The sequence below is a fragment of the Strix aluco genome, chromosome 2, assembly GCF_031877795.1.
Source record: "Strix aluco isolate bStrAlu1 chromosome 2, bStrAlu1.hap1, whole genome shotgun sequence".
Taxonomy (NCBI): Eukaryota; Metazoa; Chordata; class Aves; order Strigiformes; family Strigidae; genus Strix; species Strix aluco.
Window position 1 is genome coordinate 5,358,895 of NC_133932.1, and position 10,745 is coordinate 5,369,639.

At 47.4% G+C, this 10,745-nt stretch overlaps 1 protein-coding gene across 5 annotated transcripts in view; it reads right to left on the minus strand.

Moving 5' to 3' along the window:
• The window catches only part of CD58 (CD58 molecule), a 41,377-nt gene extending 34,152 nt beyond the window's left edge, over nt 1-7,225 (minus strand). For 3 of the 5 annotated variants that reach the window (XR_012621108.1, XM_074808752.1, XM_074808763.1), the window contains exon 1: nt 7,097-7,225. Coding sequence is in view for 2 of the 5 variants with exons in the window: in XM_074808752.1 (XP_074664853.1) it covers nt 7,097-7,148 (52 nt within the window). In the remaining 3 variants the exon portion in view is untranslated. Of the gene's footprint in view, nt 1-6,739; nt 6,758-7,096 lie in introns of those variants that run through there. The other 2 variants (XM_074808772.1, XM_074808782.1) reach the window with 2 other exon arrangements.
• Nucleotides 7,226-10,745: the final 3,520 nt, after the last annotated feature.

Consider the following 10,745-nt stretch of genomic DNA (forward strand, 5'->3'; position numbering starts at 1 on the left):
CATTTTCCTGTGTTAAAGAGATAAAATGCACAGTCAACTAAAGAGACTAAAAACTTCTCACTAGTGTCCTGATCAGACCACACCCTCTTGGGCCCAGCTGCATTATAATTCCCTCATGCACACTGGCATAGCCTGAAGAGGAGGAAGAAGGGGCACGTTCCACTGCACAGCTCAGGGAAGCCTACAGGAGGGTTATCAAAGCCTCGGTATGTGACTCTCAGATGAACGTGGTGGATCCCAGCAGAGTGCAGGTACAAGCAAGATGCAGAAAAGCTTGGCTATGACAAGGACTACGCAACCCTGGATACTTCCAGAGAAAGAAACTGGGGAATGGGGAACAAAGAGGAACAAAACATCAGCTCCGCAGGAACAAAGGTACCACCAGAGTCATACACCAGCTTGGGTGGGCTACTCTGGTTCAGAGTTTAAGATATGTGAATTGAGGGGAAGGTGAGACTCTCCAGCAAGTTTTGCGAGTTTAGTTCCAAAGATTGTTCTTTTTTACAATAGCCAGAATTATCAGTTCCTCTGCCTTGTTCCCACTTACATCTCTTCTATTTGCTGAACCTCACAGATCCCTCCAGCTCCCTCCACCCTGCTTCCTGCCCAAGCTCCTTCCACTGCCCTTGTCCTCTGATTGCTTGCCCAGTCTTATTCTTCCTACTACTCACCACAGTCATTGCTACCACGCACTTGTGTACTAGGTCTGCTTGGGATGGAGTTAATTTTCTTCATAGCAGCCTGTACGGTGCTGCGTTTGAGATCTGTGACCAAAACAGTGTTGCTAACACACCAATGTTTTAGCTACTGCTGAACAGTGCTTGCACAGCATCAAGACCTCCTCTCTTTCTCACTCTGTCCAATCCTAGAAGTAGGCTGGGGATGGGCAAGAGGTTGGGAGGGGACACAGCCATGACAGCTGACCCCAACTGACAGAAGACATACTCCCTACCATATGTCATGCTCAGCAATAAAAATGAGGCAGTGGAGAGTTTTTCCAAAGTAGCCATTGCTCAAAGAAGTCTGCTGGTGGGAAGGGGTGAGTGATTTCCTTTGCATCACTTGGTTTTCCCCCTCCCTTTGTTTTCCTCCGTTCACTTATTAAATTGTCTTTATCTTGATCCATGAGTTTTTCTTGCTTTTGTCCTCCTGATTCTCTACCCCATCCTGCTGAGAGGGAGTGAGCAAGTGAGAGCGTTGGGCTTCACATCTTGTTTCCAGATCTCTACCCACCTCTGATTCTTTTGTGCGCCAGGAGGATCTGGTTCACAGCAGTGCACCTGAAATCCTGCTGTCTTTGCCTTTGACAATTAGTCCAACCCACAATTCTGCAAGTCAGGCCCGTTTCTTCAGAGATCTGAAATTGAAGCTCTGAGGCAAGCGCACTGCACACTTCAACTCGGATATTGATTGTGCAGCTCTGGCAAATTTTCTTAACCTTTGAAACTTTGCCTTTTGATATAAAATTAATGCGGTGAATGGAGTTAAATCCAGTTGATAGCCAGTCCCCCTGTCCCCCAGGGCTCAGTTTTGGGGCCACTCCTGTTTAACATCTTTATTGATGATCTAGATGAGGGGATCGAGTGCACCCTCAGTAAGTTTGCAGATGACACCAAGTTGGGTGGGAGTGTTGATCTGCTCGAGGGTAGGGAGGCTCTGCAGAGAGACCTGGACAGGCTGGAGCGATGGGCTGAGGCCAACTGGAGGAGTTTCACTAAGGCCAAATGCCGGGTGCTGCACTTGGGCCACAACAACCCCCAGCAGCGCTACAGGCTTGGGGAGGAGTGGCTGGAGAGCTGCCAGTCAGAGAGGGACCTGGGGGTGTTGATTGACAGCCGGCTGAACAGGAGCCAGCAGTGTGCCCAGGTGGCCATGAAGGCCAATGGCATCCTGGCTTGCATCAGAAATAGCGTGGCCAGCAAGGACAGGGAAGGGATCTTACCCCTGGACTCGGCACTGGTGAGGCCGCACCTCGATGACTGGGTTCAGTTTTGGGCCCCTCACTACAAAAAGGCCATTGAATGACTCGAGCGTGTCCAGAGAAGGGCAACGAAGCTGGTGAAGGGTCTGGAGCACAGGTCTGATGAGGAACGGCTGAGGGAACTGGGGGGGTTTAGTCTGGAGAAGAGGAGGCTGAGGGGAGACCTCATGGCCCTCTACAACTCCCTGAAAGGAGGGCGCAGAGAGGGGGGATGAGTCTCTTGAACCAAGTAATATGTGATAGGACAAGAGGGAATGGCCTCAAGTTGCACCAGGGCAGGGTCAGACTGGCTCTTAGGAAGTATTTCTTTACAAAACGGGTTGTGAGGCATTGGAATGGGCTGCCCAGGGCAGTGGTGGAGTCCCCATCCCTGCAGGGGTTGAAGAGTCGGGTTCACCCAGCGCTGAGGGATCTGGTGGAGTTGGGAACGGTCAGTGTGAGGTTAATGGTTGGACTGGAGGAGCTTCAAGATCTCTTCCAACCTCGATGATTCTGTGAAAAGCAACTCTGAGAAGATGCCTCTAAGTTAACTTCATGTTAGAAGTATCCACTGGGCTATATTTCCATGTTGAAAAGAATGTTCCTTTCTCTGAATGCAAATGCATGGGCTCTTATTTTTGTGGCACCTTCTTGATTTGGGTGTTTTCTTTTTGCCAAAGCATTGCTTTAGGTTAGTTCTAGTTAAGTCTATTCATTTCATACTAAAAAACATGAACAAAAATATTCCATCTCTAGCAAGTCTGCCTGTTCACACATCAGGATAAAGGTATGTGTACGGTGTCACCAGGACCACACTAAAGGCAGTTGCAAGGAAAAAAGTTTCACAAAATTACTGGTATTTTGGCTGGCATAACTTCTCTAACTTTTAAGGACTGTGGTATCGTGGCTAACACATTGATCAACCTGCACTTGCACCTCTCTCATACTCGGTTATGCTGCGCTCCTTTAACAGCGAGGGGAAATTTCTGATGTAACAGCCTAGACGATACACGCATTATTAGCAAACTTCACCTACTCACAGCTCTCATTATCACCCTGGATTAAGTAGAGTTTTCACTTCTGCTAAGCAAACCACATGCAGTTTGCCACACTAGTTCTTACTACCCAGCTAGCACAAACATGAATTCACCTCCATCATTCCTATCACTCGGATAGTAACGCAGCCTTACAACCCAAGGATTTTAGCTTTGTATAGTGCTTCTACCTCCTGAGCCTCAGTCCCCAGAAATTACCTCTGAGCAGCATTATGATGTTATTAATTATTCAGTCAGTTATTCTGATCATGGATTTAACCTGTCTTACTATAAAAGACTATGGAAGTGCAACACATTCTCTAGGAGGCAAAGAAAGACTGATCCCTGCCTTATAAGACTTTCTTATGTGCAGTTCTAGAGCAAGGAACTTCATCTATTCTGAGGAAGTCAGCGCCCACTAACAGAGCAGTACTTCAGGGAAGTCATCATACAAGGGGGGGTTGTTGCAGGACCATGGTTTCCAAATCTTTTGCTGTGAGAGGAACTACACGGGGCAATGGTGGGAAGAGAGCACATAAATCATACTTGTATGTTCTGTGGATATAGTATGAGATGCTCTGCATATACAAACTTAGGATAACCTAATCACTTAAGTCCAGCTTCAGAAGGATTTATATAGTAGACTATTACTGCTGTACCTTGAAGCAAGATTCAGCTAGTTCTTCTGTCAAGAACATAACCAACGAGGCCCTTCTTCAGGTCACACATAGGAGCAGGCTGCAATGTGAGAACTCTTATTCTAAAAATCTTGTGCCCCCTGTCCTGGACAATTAATTAGTTCAGGACAATTAAACAAACACCTGAATCTACTCATGGGGGTTGGGTGTGGGGGGCCATCCCCCTCGCCCTCCCCCTCCACCTGCTTCTGCCCTCCTTTTGGCAGTCTCAGGGTCCTGCTCCGTTGGCATGCTCCCTGGACTGAGCCAACACCAGACATTAACCTTACAGATTTTTTTGACAAATTATATTGTCATTAACACAATGAGATAAATCCAGACTGCCCAGGACAGCACATGGCAGTGTGAGGCGAGGGAGGGGGAGAACTAGGAATCCCCATTTTAGCAATGGTGAACAACTCCCTGAGATGTCGTCCAGTACTGGAGAGGATCACTGTGTCCTGTAGGATACTGATTATTGTTGATCTCTGGGCTTTCCTTAGGCACAGAGCTGACTTGCATTTAAGTCTACTCTGAACTGTCAAAAAAAAAAAAAAAAGAGCAGTTCAAATCCTCTGGCCACTTACTCCCAACATCCAGATAGCACTTCTACGCTGACCCCGCACAGCCTTTATGTAGCTATATGATCAACAGGACTGAGAAAATAATCTGTCTCAACAACTTTCTTCCTTCCTTATACCAAGTTCATTTTCAGCCAGATTATCTTTGCAGTTCTGTTGGTAAAGAATGGCACAAACCGACGACAGAGAGGAACTGTTCTTGTCCTCTTGCAACGCCAGTTTCAATGTACTCCAAACAACAACCTACATCGCTTCCAAACCCTGTATCACCCAGAGAGCCTACAGCCACACCACCCTGAACACAGCCAGTATGGTCTCGTAAGACTGTAAACTGTGAGGAGGATCATTAAAAAAAAGACAAATCCATATACATGATCAAATCTTTTTTTTTTTTTTTGACAAACACCTTTAACCACACTGTCAACTCCCAAGATCAAAGGAGTTTGTGCATGTAAGCCAGAGATGACCCTGGCTTTCTAAGGGCTAACACCATTAATCACATTAAGCCAAAAAAATATCAGTAACATTTTTCACTGTGTTCATCCTTTAGTGTTAAATATCAATGGCACTTTTTTTTTCCCTGTTTGTTTTTAATATAACAGCCACAGCTCTGGAGGCAAAGATTTATCAAGAGTTTTTAAGCAGGGGGTAGCAGATTATTTATTTTTTCCTTTGTGAGAAATTCAGAACTTCCTCTGTTTATTCAGAAGATGCATGAGACAGCCTACCAAACTAAACACATTCTACAAGCAACCTGATTTTGTTAGGAGACCAGATTTTCACCCATTCATCCTCATGCCTCATGATGTAGTTCCCATGACACCTCTCATGGAGTGGAAAGACACAGGAAAAAACACTGAGTAATCCTGGTATTTTTACTATCACCGAACACATAGAAAGGAGCATAATTTTTGTACGTAGAGAAAGAAAAGGGAAGAAATTTTAAAACAAAACCCACCCAAACCTGTTAACCTGCCTAATGGGAAAGAAACAAAAAGCCACATTTAAGGTAAGCTTGCTTTCTGTGTTGGTCACTTTCAGAAGAAGCCAGAAATAAAGCATGAGCATTGTTAACAACATTTTCCTGTCAGCCCATGCTCAATATTGTATACGGTAACTTCTGCTCTTAGGTGAACCAGGTTTTCTCCCCTTAACTCGATTTTTCAAAAAGAAGTCGAATTGGGAAACGAAGCATTAAGGAACCCAGCAAAATACTCAAGAACTAGAAGGTAGTAATATTTCTTAAAAACGAGTTGATGCTCAGAACACTGAAAGAGTTCCCTGGCTTTCAGGTGAACCTCACTACAGACACAGAATGCTTCTAGGCACTCCAGTTCACTCACCCAGCGCTTGGGCTCAGATGCTCAGAGTAGCAGCAGCATCCCAACTTGTGTAAGGTAAGGTAACAAAGTGCCTTCACACACACAGAAAGTTACAAGAGGATACTCAGTCATGCACTACTAACACTCATTTAGAACTACCTGCAAAAGCACTGCAGGTTAAATGAAAAAGTTGTGTCTAAGGCTGAACAAGGGCAGACCGATTCGCAGAGGTATGCGGAGTGCTGGCTTCTCCACTGGTCCTCCTCGCACACCCGGTCCCAGTGCTGTCTTACAGTCTTGGCTGCTGAACAGGACCTCACAATCTTAATCAAACAAAACAAGCTGAAGACTTCTGGAATAGTACTGGAGGACATGTCAGGGAGTTATTCTGAACGCTCACTCCAAAGCAACAAAAAAGTCACCGAGAAATCCCCTAGACTAGAGGAATGATAAGAACTACATAGAGCAAGGCATGCCACTTGGCGCTTCTAGCAATAGGAGCTACCTCTGATGACAATGATAAAGTTTATACATCTGTCTGCAATTTAAAAAATTCCCAAGTTCTGTTTATGCTTCTCATGTTCATAGCCCTATGCAAGGGCTATGGATATGAGGGCTATGCTCCTCAGGCACACAGGTGGAATTTGGATTAAGAAGGCCTTTGTTTAGTATTTCACTAAAAGTTAATAGTAATAGTTTACTTCGGGAAAAAAAAAGCCCCAACTATTAAAAAAAAACCCACAATGCAAAACCATTGAGAACTCTGATGATTCTTCCTTGAGCAAGAAGTAGCACAGAATACAAAATAAACAGCATTTCCATATACAGGGATGACACAAATATTTTCAGAATAAAATCTAGTTTCTTAAATTCCTTAAGACCTCAGGAACTGAGGACAAAGGTACTGTGGGAGGGCGAGGCTCCCCCGTTTCCGAGGTGCCTCCCGCCCAGTGCCCACTTGCTCAGGAAACGGATTTGTCATACGAGGCCACCATAAAAATCACACCCATTCCCTACTGTAACCTCCCCGTTTACAGAAATCTGAGACAAACAGCACAAGTACGTCCCCGTGCCAAGAACGGGGAGGGGGATCCTAAACACCCCGCTCGCTGATACTGTGAAATTGTGCCGGGGAAGGGGGGGGGGGGGGGGGGGGGGCAGCTACCTGGTTCTGCCTTTCAGAAGGGCCGAAAAGTCCACGGCCAGGGGCAGCTCCCCTGCAGCAGCGCGCAGGCGCGGAGCTGGGCGGCGGGCCAGGGCGGGATCCCCGCGGCCGGACGGGGAACCGCTCCCCAGGCCGGAACCCACCGCGGCTGCCAAACCCGAACCGCCACGGCGAAGCCGCCGCCCTCACCTCGGCCCAAGGCCGGGGATAGGGATGGGGGGAGGGTGCTCCTGCTCCTTCCCCACAGCGCGGCCATTAACGCTGGCACCGCGCGCCCACTCCCTCAGCTCCACACCGGTGAGGGGGAGCCTCAGGGAAGGGGTCCCCGCCGTCGCCATCCCCCTCCTCAAAACTTACCCAGCAAGGACACAAGAAACGGGAGGCACCGCAGCAAAGCCGGCGGCTTCATCGCTGCTCTTCTTAAGAATTAGAGAGGCTGCCGCTGGTGTCCTCCCTGGCCCTTTCCTTCCTCCTCCTCCCTCAGGCGCCCGCTCCGCCCCGCCCCGCCCCGCCCGCCCCCTCAGGCGGCCGCTCCCCGCCCTCCCGGAGGCGGGGGGGGGGCGGCGGCGGGAGGTCCCTCTGGGGTGTTGAGTAACCGGGGTTCCTCTGGAAACTCCGGGCGTCAATTAGGAAAGGGGATTTCAGACTTCGCGGCCACCCCCGGGGTGTCTTGGTGGGTCGCGGGCTGGCAGAGAGGAGCTGGGGTGCGCGGTGGTGCTGCAAAAGGGGGTTTCTGGTTCATGGGGCGCAAGAGCAGCAAGCAAGCGCTGGCGGCAGAAAGTGTCATGTTGCTCTTACAGCAGGGGAGTTTCAGCTCTGCTAAGTGAAAAGCTGAAGTTAAATCAGTTTAGTGTGGAGTGGGAGCCCCACAGGTTAGGGGGAGATCAAATTTCAGCAGGTAACATGCAGCTTGCCACCTCAGAAAATGATGGTCATGTAAACCTAGTACTGCCTGGAGCCTGGAGTTCGGCAGCGATGCTCCCCAAAGTGCCCACTGTTCTCTTTGGGGAACACCTGGCAATATCTGCGATTGAGGGGTGGGCTCGAGGCTCAGCCTGGCCATGCTCACCAGTTTCACCCAAGGCTGGGTTGGCCTCTGGGGGGGCGACCCTTCTGTCTGAGTGAAGGGAAAAAATGAAACAGAAACCAGCTCTGACTTCTAGGGGTTTCCTTCCACACCAGCTGCTCAGAAGCCCATTCACAAAACTAAAACAAACTTACATTCCCTTTCATTGATCACTAGCCTCTTGACACTACAGAGTGTTTTTGAGGAAGAAAGGGAAAATACCACAACGGTTTAGGAAACAGCACCCAGGGATTGGTTTCAGCAGCTGTTGAAACATTAATCTGCCGAATACTCAGTGGCAGCCTTGAGTCGGCTTTCCTCACAGCACTGTCACTGTGAGCGGACGCTTCATCCTCCTTCGCCTGCATCCCGCTTGCAGTGCGTTATCCTGGCTGAGGACAATCCAGCTGCAGACCTTGCAGCCTTAAAGCATGCTCGGTTCCCAGGAGCTCGACTGCCTGTCCCCCGGAACACCAGCACGGCACCAGTGCTGGATGGGGAGCCTCTCACCACAGGTCTATCCCTCGGCTGGCTCGCTCCTGGTGCGCTTGGCCCGTGTGCTCACTGCCAAGCAGCCATGTCGGGCTATTCAACGCCACTTGGAGTGACCTCAGCTCCGCTCTTCACACAGCAGTGCCCATAGCCGTTCAGAAAAAAAAAAAAAAATGGTAGCCATGGAGATCTCTAACCAGAGGGACCTTCTAAAATCAACCCTGAAAATGTTCCAACACTGAGTGGTTTTTTTCCCTCCTTCTAGGAATTGCTGCAAGCATCCTTACCTCATCTCTGCAGGCTGCAGCATGAGCTAGAATGACACTGCACCTTGGGCTGAGCAATGCTGTCTCATTCAGTTCTTCCAAAATCAGAATAGTACTGATCCACTCTCCAGAGCTATGTTGGAATGATGTGGCATGTAGCTGGCTTTCAAATGGAGTCAGGCCCATCCCATAAATTCCTTTTGCTCAGTGACAGAAACCCACAACAAGCCTTTCTGTCCTTCTGTTCCCTTTTCCCCTCCGTTCCAAATCTCTGTTAAGTGTCAAAGGGAGCTTCCCACCCTGTAAAGGCTCCAAGTTGCAGTGTCTACACAAGAAGTGGAATGTGGTCACCTTTCTGCTGTATCCTGATGGCAGGAGCAGCTGTTCTCTGCTGCTGACTAGCCCTCTTGTCAGGTAAAATGTCCTCCCAAGATGTCAGAGACTTTGGATTGAACGTTGCTGTGGGGACAATGCCACCTCCACCTTTCACACTACAACTTTCCTGTAAGTTATGAGATCTTTGGGGTTAACAGAGAGAAATCTGAAGCACAGACTGACACTTCCACTCAGAAACAGATTATTTTAGGGTGGAAGGAACTGCAGGAGGTCACCCACACGTACTCAGAGCAGGGCTAAGTTCTTCCTACTGAGTTGCTCCATGTTGTAAAGGATGACTAAGGTTTCACAGGGTAGAGAAAGTGAGAGAGAAACTTGAGCCTGGTGGCTGGTGCCCACACCTAAGATCCTCTGTTTTGGGGAGACTACAGGGATACATGGCAAGGATGCATTCTCCCTTCTTGTGCATACTTACTCAGTCATACTAGGTAGAAGGTCCATAAAGTACTCGTGAAAGACTCAGGAAAATGACAGGTTTTCCTCCTTTCCTGACTGAGTACCCAATCAGACTTGATCATGTTTTCCCTTCCTTGGTTGCCAAGTCATTCTTCAACGTTTTCTTCCTACTATCTCATAGTTAGGAGACTCTTCTGAAAGTCAGGAGTTTGAATCGCTTTTTGTTGAGGTGAGAACTAAACCTGGTTCCTCTGTCAATCCTGGGAACAACACACAGGAGCCTAGGTGCTTAACGTAAAGCCATGGTTTCTACTCCATGGGCAAAGGACAGAAAATACAGGAGGTGTGATACCAAGTATTCCAGCAGTAGCGTGGATCCAGGCCTTAATGTACACTCAGCTAAGCTCTGCATGTATCTCATGCCCTCCCTCGAATGCAAAGACCACAGGGATTGGTTTTAAATAGTCATCATTTGCTTAACTCACACTTGGTTTCCCCCAAGGTCCTGCACCGCTACCCTGACTGCAGTGTTTCCGCTATCAATGAACAGTTTTCCAGTCTGAGTGAATTTTCCTGTGATCAGAGTTCTACTTGACTACTGGGCATTTGCAGTGCTTATATGTCTCTGCAAGCTGTTGCTTTGTGGGTGGGGACGTGACATTTTCAGCTGAACATTTTCAGCATTTGCAGAATGTGCAAACAGTGAGATTTTTTTCTATTTTTGTAAAGAAAAGAATTTATGCCTAAAATCAAGTTTGTTTGCTTTATTGTCGCTGACTCATTCTCAAGTGAATCACACTGTGCTTTGTGACCATGCACTGTAAGGAACTGTTAAAAAAAATCTAATGTGGTTTGAAAGTCTTTGCAACAGTGTTCCAGTTGCCATTATAATCACTCCCATTGGGAAGTAAAATAAGTGGCACCGATATAAAGTTTCTGAACTAATATAACTGTAGTTAGTGAGTAATTAAATTCACAGACAAAAAAGAGAAAACTCTTCATACCAAAATAGTTTTACTGGTAAGAGCATTTTAAGCAGAGAGGAACTGAGTGGCTTTCGCTGCTTGCATGAGGGATCACTACAGTGTGCTGATATAATCAAAAATTTCCTGGAATTACTAAATCTGAGATTACAGAAAAAAAACTGCTCAGAAACCAGAGTTTTCAATTTCATGAAGACTTTTTAAAATTTTTTTAGCATACCAGGATCTTGTTTAGCAACTCTGCAAATACACACAGCAGTGCAAAACTAAATCAGATCTGCACATCTTGGCCACAGGTTTGTTTTACTCTAAGGCTGTAATATCAGTGCCTGCCTTTCAAAATTCCCGTAGAACCTGGCAAAGAGTAACAGTTGCATCCTGCTACAAAGAGTAGTGCTTATTACCAT